Raw genomic sequence first — 16,046 nt, forward strand, 5'->3', positions numbered from 1 at the left:
CTTTTCTAAAATTTTCTAAACATAACCACAAAATCTATATATGGTCATGACGAAATTTCAAAGAGGCATTGCCCTATTCACAATACACCTATGCAGTATTTTGTGCCAAGCGTGCTTTGCTACGGAAAAGGACGTTCTCTTTGTCTTCAATTTCGCTGCAAGGGGGTGAGCTGAGGTTTTCGTATCCTTTGATTAAACCGGCAGTCATGTCCTGAGTATCCAGTGACGAATACGTGCATGGCATTGGAAATGAGGTGACCAAAGGTCTGTATTGCCTCGCCAGCTCTGGCCATCTTGAGCGAGCGCATTCCATACAATGCGCGCTAACGATCGTGCCTGCTAATTGTTACATTGCTACGCGTCGAGGAGAGAGCTGAAAGTTCAAACCAAACGCCGTCGTTTGCCCTTCTCCTCGCGGGCATTGTGCTGCCAACCGGAGTCGACATATACCACACAAGTGCGCTTACGTACATCGCACTGCTGTGACGTCGCTCGTAGTGACCCATGACTTCGAGAATTATTCAAGGAAACATCTTGTGGTATAAAGTTTGCCATCTTGGTATAAAGGTGCCTCAGAAAGGCTAGCCAACGTTTCGATAGGAGGACCTATCTTCGTCAAAGGCGGCCTCGTCATCCTCGGCGTATTAGTTTTAAAGGGTTAGTGCAGTGATGTCACGTGCGGGTGTTGTTGCTGGCGGCTGGTTTTAAAGTAGGAGTTTTTGGACTTCAAGGAAACGTCTGTTATTTGTGTAATCGGTTGCTTCAATAGACGAAATAAAGTCTAGAGAAATTTAAAAAAAATGGCTGTGGCTTAGGTAAGGTTAAGCCCAGGATGCGAAGTATAATAGCCTTTATTTTAGTTGTTGAACCACTGTTTAGCTTGGTGAACTGCTGTTGCTTGGCTATATTTGGTTCGGCTAGACGAAGAAACAACTCATGCGTTACTCTGCTTCGCCTTGGACACCCCGCATTGGACGCGGTGAGCGTCGAGCAACGCAGCGTTCGGCGCGGCAACGAAATGTGCGCCTGAGCAAGCGACGCACGCCTGAGCCTTAGAAACTGCTCGTTTCTAAGGCAACACCGCATTCACTAGAGGCGCTTTTGTACCGCTTTGAAGCATCGTACTCGTGGCTCAGTGGTAGCGTCTCCGTCTCACACTCCGGAGACCCTGGTTCGATTCCCACCCAGCCCATCTTGCAAGAGTTGAGCCAAAGCCACTTCTCCTCTGTCGTGACGTCACCGTGTCACGTGGTATTCAAGGCGACACCGCCGCGCCTGAGGAGCTGGGTTGAGCCCTCGTAATATGCTTCGCATAAAAATGGCTGTGGCTTAGGCAAGGTTAAGCCCAGGATGCGAAGCATACTTACTAGCCTTTATTTTAGTTGTTGAACCACTGTTTAGCCTGGTGAACTGCTGTTGCTTGGCTATATTTGGTTCGGCTAGACGAAGAAACAACTCATGCATTACTGCTTCGCCTTCAAGAGTGGAACGCGACAGCGTTCCCGTCGACCCGCCAAGGGGTGTAAGACAATGGGCTACAGGGCAGCGACTACGCGCCCCGCATTGGACGCGGTGAGCGTCGAGCAAAGCAGCGTTCGGTGCGGCAACGAAATGTGCGCCTGAGCAAGAGACGCACGCCTTAGAAACAGCTCGTTTCTAAGGCAACACCGCATTCACTAGAGGCGCTTTTGTACCGCTTTGAAGCATCGTACTCGTGGCTCAGTGGTAGCGTCTCCGTCCCACACTCCGGAGACCCTGGTTCGATTCCCACCCAGCCCGTCTTGCAAGAGTTGAGCCAAAGCCACTTCTCCTCTGTCGTGACGTCACGGTGTCACGTGGTTTCAAGGCGACACCGCCGCGCCTGAGGAGCTGGGTTGAGCTCTCGTAATATGCTTCGCATAAAAATAGAAAACCGAATGTCTGCGTGTTCTTGTTTTACTTCGCACCGCAGCAAGAGAGATGTACTTCCGTGTTGTCTGCTTGTTTCCACATCGTGGAGCCGCGCGCGCAGACAACGCTAGTATGTCATTTTCTAGCGTGTTCCAGCGCGCGATCATGCTCTATTATCCGCCTGTGTGCGCGTCAGTATTCGCGTAGCGCTAATTTATGCTGCTAGTTAGGTGTTCTCGTGCACAGCGCGCAAGATTGTGTGCCCCACGAAATGAGACAAACGCAACAAAAAGCAATGAAGGCGTATGCGTCACGCGATCCTCGTGCTCCGATATAGGAGAACGCAGGGAAAGAATGTCGCTTGCGAAGGCCAGCAACTCCTCCAGGTGGCGTTGAGGCTAGACTGGGCAAGTGGAGAGAGCGTCTGTCTCTCTTGGCCCTCGCCTCCTGAAATCATGGGTTCGCGGCACCCAAATATTTCTATCTCGGCTATCAACGAACCAATTTCAAAAAATCATGTGGCAGAACGCCCTGTAGATGGCTCGTAACAACTTCCAGCGTATAACCGAAATTTGCTATGTGGCCTGGTGAGGGGCGCTTTACAATATCACAAAGAGTGAGTAGTGATGTTAGATCAAGACGAATGCAGGATTTATGGCTATGGCTACGCACAATATTGGGACGTAAAAACTACACTGCCACTGCGATTCGCATTTATTGACCCCCTAAAGTCACTTTATATGCCATCTTCAATCAATGTGTCGGAACGGAACGAATACAAAGACGAAACAAAAGGACATTTTTGACCGGAAAGAAGAAAAGAACCGGAACGTTATTTATTATTTTGTTTCGGAGTGAAAGTGAAATATTTTTCATCGCTTTTAGGCTCAAGGGAACAGTCGGCAATCCGAAACAACCAATGTCAGGCAACGTCAGAATTAGCGCCAGCTTCAGGGGTCCGCATAAGCGCGTACCTCAGGCAGGGATAGTGCGAGCGATAGCCACCCGAGCACTCCACTGAAGAAGGCTGCCGCTACGTGCACTGGCAGTGCCAAGCACTGAGCATGATCTATTTTTACTAATATTTTAATATTTTTATTATTATTACTACTGGATTCTTCATCGGTACTTCAAAAAATTTCTGCATGTGAACCGAAACCGTTATAAACAGTGACGGATCTTTTTCTTTCGTTGCGGAGCAGAACCAAAACAGAAACTCTTTTCAGCAGAACGAAAGTAAAAGCAGAACAAAAGACGTTCCGTTTCGACGCCTTGTCTTGAATGCTTTCAAATGATATTTTCTCCAGCGTTGCAAAAATATACTGTATTATAACCCATTTAGGCGTAAGCGTGCGACAAAACTATTGTGCTTTCAAAAACGAGCTCCAAATTGTTTACCTTTTCGTGTGGTTTGACGTTGGAATCATGGTTTTGCATGCGTCCGACAAGTACTCCGTTTTTCTCTACGGCGTCGAGCAAAAAATTTCTGTCCCCTTCGATGCTGCAGAGCACCGCCCAGTGCCGGAACGAGCGCCATGACTCATCGCAGCTGGCCGTCTTGCCGCGCGAGAACCAAGATCTGCCTTTCCGGCCCTGCTGAGGCTGAGGTCTCCAGACCACCAACGCTACTTCACAGTTTGGTTTCTCATCTTGAGGTAGCATCCCATAAACAGGATGTGGCATGCATATGCCATGCCACATACAGTCCTGCAATGAAGGCATAAGGCGTTCTGATAAACTGAACCGAATAAAACTAATATGCCCTCTCTAAAAACAAATGGTTGTCTCACCGGAAACACACGATGAGTTGAAGACGTGCCTGCGCGAAGAACTTCACTTGACTCCATTGGAGACAGCTCTTAAATCGACAGCAGCACACTAAGGCATATATGGGACCTTCACTTCTGCGCAGGTAATATCATAAAAAAAGAAGCAGCCATCATCACAACAATCGCAAGGGTGCCCAAAATTATGCGGTATTAAGCTTGCACTGCAACATCCATGGGCAAGAATACATTTGACAAACTGACACGTGATTTTGCTTGCGCTTTACTAACCAAAAACACTGTCACACCCCTTCGCTACCGAACTTGTCTTTATCAAGGCGCCTACGTTTGCCGAAACATGATTTTGACCAAATCTCAGTAACTCTACTACAGTCCGGTTTTCGCAACAATCGTGAGCCGGAACAGCGCGAATGCTACTACATCTTTAAATTACGGACATTACCAGCCTACATCACTGAGGACAGTGGAAGACACTGCAGCCTCAGAGATGTAGCGTAAAGGTGAATCTGCTCTAGGGGAGAATGTAGCAACCTCGAAGCGTAGCAATACGAGCTCTATGCCCGTTGGAAAAGGACCGCACTCATATAAAGAGTTTCCTATTGTTTTCTACATATTAGGAATATTCTTATATTCACGCTTTATATTATTACGATATCATCGAGCGATGCTCAAGAGACGAGCCGCCGCGAAAACGACGAAGTTGGTCGGTGCCCTTGGCACGAGCGAGTGTCAGCCTGGCTGCCTGGCTCCAGTGTAAATAGCGTGTAAATAGCATCTTTCGTCTGTGTCCTTCCACACGTAACAATATTTAGAGGCTTCAACAATTCGTCCGAACTAAGGAGGAAGAATTACTAGATAAATACCAACCCAAAGATATTAGAGCTGCAGATCCACCCAAAGAAACTAATGTAAGACCTGCAGCACGTAGCTCTACCGACAGTCCTACAGGCGAGCATCCAGAGCACTGCAGCAATGTAGTAGACATATCCCAGAGTCTCAGCCCCGAAGAAGTTGATCTCCTGAGACGTGATCTAACGTTTTGTGCGACTAACAACGCAGTAAACGAATACGAACTCCACAAAAATATAACAGTGTTTTCACGACGCATGCGCATCAAGGAGTTCTTTTTCGATAGACCAGATGTAGGAAAACAAGACAGAGACTCTCTTAGACCACCTAGCACGTGGACACCGAATAGGGGGAAGACCTGGATTTATACATAAAACTGATATTAAAGGAAATTCTAGAGTCAACGCGGCATTGCCGGAAACGCAAAAATTTGACCCCCGCTCAACACCTAGTCCTTAAAGAACTTGTGAAAAGGAATGATATTGTAATAAAACCAGAAGACAAAGGCGGCAGCATCGTAATCTGGCCTATTGAAAAGTACAAGAATGAGGCCTCTAAGCAACTGAGCAACTACACCCATTACAGAAAACTCGACTCTAACCCAACTTAAGATTACAGCAATATTGTGATGAACACAATAGAAGAGCTCCTGTCCAGGGAACTAATCACGCAATCTGAATATCGCTTCATGATGCCCAAGAACAAAACAGCAGGCGGCTTTTATCTTCTTCCTAAAATACATAAACTTCCGGTGAAAAAAATATTTGCAGCAGAGATCCCAGGTCGGCCTATTGTGTCTAATAACACGCCTACTGAGTCACTATCTAAATTCTTAAATCACCACCTGTCCAACATACCCACCACCCTCCCGTCTTTCGTTCAAGACACGCCACACTTCCTTCGAATTATTCACTGCATCAACGCCAACTAAATCCTTCCCAACCGCGCTATTCTAGTCACTTTGGATGTTTCTGCCATTTACACCAACATTCCCATGAGTGAAGGAATTGAAGCCGTTTATAGATCCCTCGCAATCAATCCCCAAGGGCACGCTCCTGAAGTTTACTTATCGCTCCTTAGGTTAGTTCTCACGCTCAACTATTTAGAATTCGATTCTTTTCACTACCTACGACGACTGGCGAGTACGCACGCCATGCAGCACTAGCCAACACGATTCATTAGGAACCATCCTATCATTGCTTTGTCGTTATGCTTACGGACGTCGGAACTGCCGAATGATCGCAGAAATGGAACGTGCTATGCACTCATAGACTAACGTTCAGGTGAGTTTAGAGGAAGGGAGAGCTTATTTCTATAGTTAATGGTGATCAAAGAACGTGGGAGCGCAGCGATGACGAGAATTCACGCTGAGGTGGGAGCCATGGATGCTGCCCCCCCCCCCCCCCCTACTCCTCCATGTTCTACAACTCTATTTCTTAGCATGCGTAAACAACAGGTTCGTTAAACTCGCCAGATAACGTATGTTATCATAGCGCTCGTAAGCCACTGAAACCAAATAACGTACTGAACACGCACAGAGAGGATAGCACTATTCCTTTACGTACGTAATCCGCGTACGTTTGAGTGCAAGCGCTATTCTAAAACTGTCCAATAACACGCAGAAGCCAGCGCTCCGCGTAGCGACACTCGAGCAGTGAGGCTGGGCGGCTGCGCTGGCTAACCGGCGATCGGCCGCCGAAGCAAAGATAAGGCGGACGAGTGGTCTGGGGAAAGGGGGGCGTAGCCGGCAGAGGAGGCAGGGCGGATGGCGAAAGGTGTGCAGTTTCACACAATTACCAGAGATGAAACTCTGGCGCTAGTGTCTACGAGAGCTGCAATCAGGGCCGTTCATGCAGTACGGGAATGTTGGGTAGTAAATGGATTTGCCTACAGCTCGTCCTTCTGGCTTTAAATAGCTTCGTGACTTTGAAAAAGTAATAATTTTTGTAAATGTAGTGTGTTACAAACAACTAAACAAACATTTTTAAAATTGTGAAGAAAGTCTATTATAAAAAATTAAAAGTCGTTTATCAAAAAAGTATATTTCGCTTTGACATCTAGGCCAACTTAGGCCCAGAGGGAGCGTAATAAACGAAGCCACAAGAATGTCTGAAGCCCAAAGCACGGATGTCAGACAAATCCGTATACTACGCATCATTATGGTGGCAAAAAGATCGCAGCCAGTGGCGTAGCAACAGGGGGGGCCGGGGGGCCGTGGGCCCCGGGTGCAAGGGGCCAGTGGGAGGGGGGGGGGGTGTCGTATACGTCTGAAGACACCCGAAACTTGTTGATATCCTCGCCTTCCTCGACTATAGCGGGGGGGGGGGGGGGTGACAGAAGACCTATGGGCCCCGGATGCCAGACGGCCTAGCTACGCCACTGATCGCAGCGCCAGAGTTCCCTCTAAATTATTTAAATTAAATTATGGGGTTTTATGAGCCGAAACCACGATCTGATTACGAGGCATGCCGTAGTGAGGAACTCCGGAAATTTGGACAACCTGGGGTTCTTTAACGTGTACCTTAATCTATGTACACGGCTGTTTGCGTATTTCGCCCCCATCGAGTTGAAGCCGCCGTGGCCGGTATTGAATCCCGCGACCTCGTGCTCAGCGGCGCAGCACCATAGCCACTGAGAAACCAGGGTGGGTGGAGTTCCCTCTGGTAACTGTGGGAAACTCTATTGCGAAATGAGGTGAGTGTGACGTGACGCTCACTTTTCTTGTCTTTGTGATTTACCTTTTGCACCATCCAATACTAGGGGAGGATTTGGCACTTACCGCAAGCCTGACGTTATCGTGACAGTATTTGACGTGGCCAATCTGAGGCATACAGAGGTTGCCCCGCATGGATTAAAGATATGGAACCGGGCAACCGTTCTAAACATGCGAGCCATCTCCAATTAAACTCCCTTAGCAGAGTTGTTTGTGCAATGATAAAAAATAACAGGGATAATGCTAGCAAAATAAGGTGTTTTGATGAAGAACGGAGCGTACAGAGTGATGGTGACATTTACAGGTGCACTGTTTTTTTGCTCGTTAAATATAAAATGCGGAGCAGGATCGATTTTACTAAGGGGCATCATTAACGTAATTCACTAACGAAATTGTAGCAGTCATGGCAATAAAACGCAATGAACTGTATAAATAAAACACTGCACTTTTAAGTACCAACGTTCTTACACCATGCAAGGAAGGCGGGAAGGTTTCATGAGAACGAAGAATTCGCGATTCAGTAATTGAAATATCAGTATACGTCTGTTAGCGTATACTTCAGTGCGAGTCGGGTAAAAATGGAGGCTGGAGAAAAGAAAATGTGGACTAAAGCATGGACAGCCTAAACATGAGAAAACATAGCTTGGTAGTGCCTACAAAACAATTATTCAAATGCCAGTATTAATCACCTTCATTAAGAAACATTTTAATCAAGATACACATGAACATGACACAGACGTAGTGCGCAGGATGCCGTGTGCTACACCAAATGACAATTATCTGCTATTTTTAAGTAAGAAACGTGAAAAAGCCTGTCAAGAAGAACAATGGCGACCTGGTAGTAGCGAAGTATAAACTGGAGAAATGCAGGTAATTGCACCAGCGCATGCATAATCGATAAAATAAATACACTAATCTATTACACCTGTATGATCTAAAAAAAAACTGACAGATCCCTGGCAGTTAAGGCTACACATGTAAGTCTGACATGCAAGTCGCCTAGTGGCAAATTTCTGCGACCTTTACAAGTTTATGTGCACATTAGTTTTTATTTCTTGGCCAAATGATGCACTGAAACCCTGTTTGAAGGGATATTTGCCTATATTGAAAGCACGGCCTGAAATTTAAGAATTGGCAAAACTCATCAGCGCAGCCAGAAATGTGGCTGCGCCTCGTTGTCTTAAGAGTGAGCCATTCCGCGAAAACACTAAGGTAACGCTTTAAAAAAAATAGTAGCCTTTTGGGTCACTCTCTCTACGTATGAAAACGCTATTTACTTTTGGTGTACCGGCTGGTGACGATGAGAAAAAAATTTTAAAAGCAGAACTGAATGAAAACGCAATAATCTGCTATTGAAAGCCAATCTCATAGAAAACTTTCGGATGGAAATTATAGCAAAAAAATCTTATGTTAGAAAATGCACTGCCACGTATTACGAGAAAGTTGAAATGTCAATCTGTATCACTGTTCACGCTGTTTCTTCTTGCATCATAAGGCCGTAATCTGAATGATAGCTACTGCGTCTTCTCTTAAGGGACAGTTAAATTTTCTAGTGACATAACGCATCATCCATAAGGCCTCAATATCCATAACCAAATAATCATCGTAATTACGACGACTCTCCTGGCGTGTCATAAATATTCACGCTATAGGCTGAACATTTTTCTACAATTTTTGCAACCTGTTTTCAGAAAATATGCATCTCATGAACACTCAGTCATGTGGCACGACACTGAAGGCCATAGAAGCCGAAGCTGTCTGAAGTAGTAGCGGAATGTGCGTAAGCGAAGTGTTTGTCGGTGTTCTCATGAGGAGATTTTCTTGCAAAGGGAAACGTGCCGTTTATAGTAGTATAGTGATGCGTAACAACACTTGGTAATACAAGCGTGCGAATTTACTGAGAATAAATTGTTGAATTAAGCGCTTCGTGTGCCTATGTCTCCCTCTTGTCCTTGTGAATTCGCGCGGAAATTTTTTCCAAGTAAGTTTACCAACGTGTACGACAGGCATCGGTTCCACAAGCACAGATGCGATAACTCGAGTGACCAGACGCAGGGCTATAAGTTTTAGGAGTATGCTTTGGAAGCCTTTCATCAAAGCAGCGGCACGACTGGGCAGATTTCCTGCCGCGCGTATGAAAGGAGCAACATTACCCAAGCCTTCATTGCAGCTTACAGACCTGTTCCTGTACCTACATGTGCAGTACTCGCAAGTACGGTATCGTAGCTACTTGGACGTGATACAGTCCCCATTTATCCGAACTTTGATCCTCGTGCCTTAAATCGCGCGCCTTGCGAATTTTAGCTCATCTTGCAATAGGTACACCTTAGCACTAAAGCATACTGTTTTCAACAGGCCAGGTGTTTTCCCGATGCATTGCATGACCAGGTAGGACCGACTTTGCCACGTAATATTTGCAACCAAATTCGCGAAATTGTAGCCCGGTTGTTCAATGGGAAGTTAATTATGGTGGCATTAGCTCTGTAGCGGCTATGTTAAGTTTTGCATGACATTTGTCTGGGCCATTACGAGACAAAATGCATTGACCGGCCCGTTTCCTCTTTAAGGGCATGTCTTCTACATTGCCTCAGCGGTACCGAAATTTTGCGAGGAACAATGTCCATGGAAGCGTGTGTATATCATGCGCTGATGCGTTTTCGTAAGGCACAAAGATGCCGCAGGAGAAGGGGAAAGACCACATTAGTGAATGTGCATACATTCCAGGCCAGCTGGCTGATTGTACTGTTGATACCACTCTTATATTGTCTTCCGATACACGGCTGAAGGAAACAATTAAAATTATAGTTACAAACTTCAGTGGTAAAGCTTCAGAAAGCTGTGCGTACTTTAGCATATGAAGATCAAGGCCTTTATTAAAAAAATATTCTTACATTAGACGGGTTCGGAACCGCAGATACCTGCCAGTTGTGTAACTAACTTCATATTTAGTGAAGGCGACCGGCCAGTTGCAAGCAGCGTTAGTTTCCGAAATGAAAGCTAGATAAATTTGGCTCTACTAGTGAATTGGTATGTATTTTACGAGTTAAACGCTGTTCGTCATTGTTTTCCCGCGTTCTCTGTAACGTCGAACACTACGATTGGCTGGGAGCTGTTCTAATGAGTGTATCTTATGCAATATCGGTTTCGTGAATACGAGTCTAGAGGCCGAATTCACAAAGGCTTTCATTTTTTCCACTGGCTATACACCTTCACTACCGAGCACGGGCTCTCGTCCACATTTCTGTCACTGCTGCTTCAATTTCTTTATCTTCTTACACGTGTACTAAACTTTTGAACAGAATATATGTATTGTGCAAGAACGTTGATGCACAATCTTCATTATGACCACTATATCGACGCTTGACAGTGGCATAATAACGATGTCGACAGTGTAATAGTCAAATAGCATAACTATGGCTTTCAACGTTTTCCGGACCGCTATTACGTAAAACTATTCAAAACTTTTTCTATTCCACTTATGCAATAAGCTCTCCGCAATAGGTTAAAATATTTCGCGACACCACCACTTTGCCTGTTTGTCACGCGAGGTAACCTAAACCAATTAAAAGAGAAACATTTCTTTGCGATTATACGCCTCTCTCACCATGAGCTTCCAGCGAGTGCTGAAAATGTTTTTGGGCTGCACCCACTTCACCTGCCTGTCACGCGACGTCCCAAAACCACGAAAACTTACCGGCTAAAAGATAAAAGTGGCATTCGTATGCCGAACAAAACTGCATTTTATTCGTAATAGATGGAGACTGCCCCGTTACGAAAGGAATAGATTATTCCTTCTCTTCAGTTACTGATCGTTCTGTAACTGGCTACTTGGAGGTCCCGAGGAGAATGAAATGTGTATAACAAAAATTTGGGCGTGAAAGTGTAAAGTTGTCGGGCTCTTTCGCAACGTATGCGACGTGGCTTTATCAATTCTTTGTCGCTGAGAGTCCGTTTTAGCGGCATTTTTAACCTTCGGTTGCACGCTGCGACGATTTTCTACGCTGACATGCTAGGCAAGGGGACGAGGGCCAATAGCCGACGGAGGTACCACAGCCAGCCTCCTCATCGGGTTATCTACTGGCCCTGCGCTAACTCGGCCCCACCGAAACCGTCTCTACTTCCGTGTGCTCCTCACATTTTTTTCAGCCAATTAGACAACGAAAACCTGTCAAGGTAGGCAAGGCCATTCGCTTTCAAGGCAAATAAAGGCGACCTCCTATAAACAAGGAAAACTTTTAATGAAGCGAGTCACCGATCGATGCTTCCATCGGCGCTGACGTAAATTTGACGTCTGGAGATTGGAGTAAAAACACATTGGAATATTGTGGAGTTATACTGCGCCGGAATGACTTAGGGAAGACGGAAGTCACATGTAAGAGAACACAACATCGAAGTACTCAAAGTTCTGTGGCAAAACCCTGATTTCCAAAGGCCTGTCCCATTGTGGAATATTTGATATGCGCAGGCTACTTCCATTTAGAAACCACCAATACAAATGAAAAGCAGATGTAACTGGTAGTCATAGTTTGACCTTGCCGGTGTGTTCAAAGCACTTCATTATATGTTCGAAAATGCAGCTGAAGTGTCATTGCAGACGGACAAAATGTTGTCTTAGCGAGCGTGGCTGAAGTTTCCATGCATCGGACGAACAATACTGCCGTCAAAAGAAAAGTGAGCCGGTGGCGACTTGAAAGCTCAAATGCAAATCTTTAGATGCATGGATGCTTGAAATATAGAGTATACGTTAATGCTGCCATAACGCCGATTGGAACAAGTCTCGTTCAGGTTATTTCTTACTTATAATAATCAAGCATACTTTCTCTCAAATGAAGGCAATGGTACGAGATATGTTTCAATTCGAGGATTGGGTAATTCTAACCATATAAACACGTGTCTCAGAGCTCGCATCGCTGGTCAATTAAGCATAAGAAATTGGGCAAAATTTTCGCTTACAATCCTGGCCTGGCCTGCAAACCTATTAAGCACAGTTAAAAATTTATCTAGAAGGCACACGCTCGGGAAAATTCTAGCTAGATCTTGTCAACATTGAAAGTAGCCTGCACGTTATTACTAGTGTTGGTAACCTTTTTTTGAGTCGAAGTCGCCAGGTTGCGGCCTAACACATGGTCAACACTTTAGCTCTAGCAACAAGTCACTGAATGATGATGATGATATAGGTAATAATCATTTTCTGTAATTCAAAGATGTGTTTCATGTTTTTCGTATAGTTTTAGGTTATTTACGGCGTTGGCGAATCAGTTATTGTAATTTGATCGCTGAACAACGCACCAGTTCCAAACAGGTACCATATTTCAATATTTTCCTTCGCCTAAAGAAACAGCTTTGATGAACCCAGACGGGGCTCAATAATATAACATCTTTCATGTGCCTTGAGAAGTAGCTTCAAATTGATGCGTATATGTCCATCTTCTGATAAAATGGAAGTGAGGCACTGAATTGACCCAGAGTCCCGTGAGGCAGTATAATGGGTCCACTTCATGGACATCGACACGTTGTAGTGACGGTGAGGCGCAAGGCAATGACGACAAGAGTGAGTCAATAAACTCTTTACTGGGTGACCCTGTACCAACGAGGACAAGCTGCACCCGGGCAGAACGACAGTGACGAGCACATGCATTGATCGCTGACATCTGCACGCAGATCAAATGCACGGGCTCTTTATGCATCGCTCCATGAACCTTCCTGCGTAACTGCTAGTGCTCGCATCTGTTCTACAATCTACATCACTATTTTCTTTGCGCACGCACTCTGATTACACAAGGCTCGGCGACAACATACGCAAATGATGTAGAGCGAGCGATAACAGTCCAGAAACTTCAAATAGAGGAAGACGCTTTTTTGCGCTGTGCGATAGCATTTATAATTTGTTAGCCCGTGAAATGGCGGTCAGCAGAAAAAGATGAACAAGTACGCGTGTGAATAATTTGGTCACTAATATGTAACTGAAACTCCCTATAAGTGTCCAAGAAGGTCGCAGATGTCATTAAAGTGACTAAAAATTTGCTAAATATAGAGGCTTTACTTCTAATTTGCCAACACCGGCTTTTGTTTGTAAAAGAGGATCAATTTCTTTAATAAGAACCGTCGTCCCATGTCTTCGGAGTTGTCCAAGCATATATATTTCAAGAGCAGAAAATAGTGTTTACTGGAGATGTGTCCGCTACGCGCGAGTTAGGCGCAGTTTTAAGAACTCGAAAAACTAAAGTTTGCCTATTAATGTAAAGCCTGATTTACTGGGAACGTTTTCGTTTACTGTATTCAAGAAAGAATGAACAAGGAACGTGCTTCTCTTCCGCGTCCCGCTACACTACGTTTAGGGCATGGAAGCATTAGCTTTCGAAGTTGCAGTATTAGGCAAGAAGTAAACAACGCATCACGACAACAAACAGTGGGGACATGTGCAGTAATACGCGAAATACCTTTGTAATGCTTGTAAACGCTGCAGCACGGGAGCACCACGACAATCCTAGAGGCTCTTCAGTGACGGTGCAGACCGTCCGGCATGTATGTTCCTTCGTTGCGCAGCCTGGTATTGAACGCATACGGTCGAAGAGGGACGATAAGTTTCGGCCTTATCTTGCAAGAAAAGAAGACAGACGATTTGCAGTAACAATGGGGTCGACTCTAAAGGGTGCGTGGATGGGAGGGGGGAGAGAGAGGACTGCGCTGCCGTCAGGTGCCAACGCCGAGAATTCCAATTGTTGCTTCCGAATCAACCGCCGGCTGCTGATACACTGATAAGAGCAAGTTCCATAACTGGGCTCCAGGAATCCCACGTACTTCAACAAATAGAGTGTAGTGGCCGTTGAACGTGTCCAGCAATAGAATTGGCCGTACACGTTAAGAAATAAAAAAAAATGTCCACGTGCCCTTTACACGAAATCCTATTACAAACACAGTTGATAGCTTAGTGGTAGCTTAGTGGCTATGGCATTGCGCTGCTTATCTTGACGTCACGCGTTTGACCCCGGCGTCGGCAGCCGCATTTGTGTGGGGCACATGCACGTTAAAGAAACCAAGGTCCTAATTATCACTCTGATGTGCCCCACTATGGCGTGCCTCCTAATCATATCGTGGTATTGGTAAGTATAACCGCTGAATTTAAATTAATTTACAAACCCAGTTCCGGAGGCGTCTGTTAAAGATGAACACATTCCCAGGGGAGTGCAGGGCCTCCCCCACAAAGGACAAAAACATGTGCACGATACGAGCGCAGGCTAACAACTGGTTTATTTTTTTTTTCGAACAAGGGATTAAATATACGAAGAATGGGATCATGTGACGAAGTGACGTGTGCCGGTGGCGAAAGGGCGTCACCATATTTTGCCATTCAAAAACTTCGTTACCCGCCGTGGTTGCTAAATGGCTATGGTGTTGGGCTGCTGAGCACGAGGTCGCGGGATCGAATCCCGGCCACGGCGGCCGCATTTCGATGGGGGCGAAATGCGAAAACACCCGTGTACTTAGATTTAGGTGCACGTTAAAGATCCCCAGGGGGTCGATATTTCCGGAGTCCTACACTACGGCGTGCCTCATAACCAGAAAGTGGTTTTGGCACGTTAAACCCCATAATTAAATTTTTAAGAACTTCGTTTCTTTATCATGCAGAGAAAAGTCTCGCTGACGCATGATCCTGAGTTGACACGCTTAAATTAAGCTTCTACACTCTTGCGGTTGATTAGATTTACTTTTTTACACAATATTTCAGTTTTTTCAAACATATGTTTGAATTAGAAAATTCGACAATATGTGCGGCCAGATTCGAGCTCGTTGAATTCTTGATAGCACCTTGATGCTCCTGGAGGCGGATGTTAAGGCAGCGTCGCGTCTGAACAAAGTACGTTTTCCGGCACGAAAGTCGCATGACGTACACAACACCTACGGAGCACGCCACGAGCTGCCCCGTGTGCTTGATGGTGCACACGGCCGTGGACGCCTGCTTAGGTCTATTGACATGATTGCATATCTTGTTTAACGAGTTTTTACCTGAAAAGGCCGCTTGGACATCTTATCTCATGGCTGCCTTTTTTAAACCATTCCCCATCTCATGTACATAAGGGATGACTGCATACTTTTTTGCCATTTCGATCTGTTTCTGGGGTTATTCGCTTTTTACAGCGAAAATGTATATGGCAAGCCGATTATACCGTCCATCTGTCCGTCCGTGTGTCGCCTGGGCCGGTATTTTGCAGCGATGCCTTTTCTGATTCTATGCTTTTTCAGGCTATTTCCGCTTGGCCAGTGGTCAGAGCGACGGTCTGCCCGCATTATCAACGGTATCAGGCGGCCGTGTGTGGTGGATGATAAGAATAGCATAGAATACGGCGTAAGGCATCGCTACAAAATAGCGGCTCTGTATGCCGAAAGCTCCTCCAGCGCAACCCCATGCGCATGCGTAAAAAAAGAAAGAACAAGTAGCTTCACTTGCTCTGTATGTTATCACCTTCCGTCTATGTATAAAGGGCATTACCATTTCCGCGTGATGTTGTCAGTCACGGCAGTCGCTCTGAATGTTATGTGATGGATCATGTTATGACGCACGAACTTAATGGCCATATAGAAAACGTGGGATGGTTGTGCGCCTTCGCTCCCATTGGAGGGTCGAAAAGCATAATAAAACGCAATAGTGTACCCATCAATCATCGACTTTAGTGATGACCTAGAGCGCGTTGACGGCAAGTGGATTGTATCGTTCTTGTTGGAAGGGTTTGGGATTGAGTGCGATACGGACGTGAATGTGCCGAGCACGCGGTTGCGCATAGATGTAACCTACTATAAGAACTTGT

General features: G+C 45.6%; 1 protein-coding gene and 1 long non-coding RNA gene across 2 annotated transcripts in view; one reads left to right on the forward strand and one right to left on the reverse strand.

Annotated features, from left to right (window-relative positions):
- Nucleotides 1-3,530, forward strand: part of LOC135921733 (uncharacterized) — an 89,146-nt gene extending 85,616 nt beyond the window's left edge. Inside the window, exon 5 of the mRNA XM_065456034.2 lies at nt 3,398-3,530. Within this exon, the coding sequence (XP_065312106.2) occupies nt 3,398-3,490 (93 nt within the window). The 3' untranslated portion in view covers nt 3,491-3,530. The remainder of the gene's footprint in view (nt 1-3,397) is intronic.
- The window catches only part of LOC135921734 (uncharacterized), a 49,347-nt gene extending 35,288 nt beyond the window's left edge, over nt 1-14,059 (reverse strand). Inside the window, exons 1-3 of the long non-coding RNA XR_010570598.2 lie at nt 13,680-14,059; nt 3,681-3,794; nt 3,289-3,597 (exon numbers count right to left, since the gene is read on the reverse strand). This is a non-coding gene — a long non-coding RNA (uncharacterized lncRNA). The remainder of the gene's footprint in view (nt 1-3,288; nt 3,598-3,680; nt 3,795-13,679) is intronic.
- Nucleotides 14,060-16,046: the final 1,987 nt, after the last annotated feature.

This window comes from Dermacentor albipictus, chromosome 8 (genome assembly GCF_038994185.2).
Source record: "Dermacentor albipictus isolate Rhodes 1998 colony chromosome 8, USDA_Dalb.pri_finalv2, whole genome shotgun sequence".
NCBI classification, from domain to species: domain Eukaryota; kingdom Metazoa; phylum Arthropoda; class Arachnida; order Ixodida; family Ixodidae; genus Dermacentor; species Dermacentor albipictus.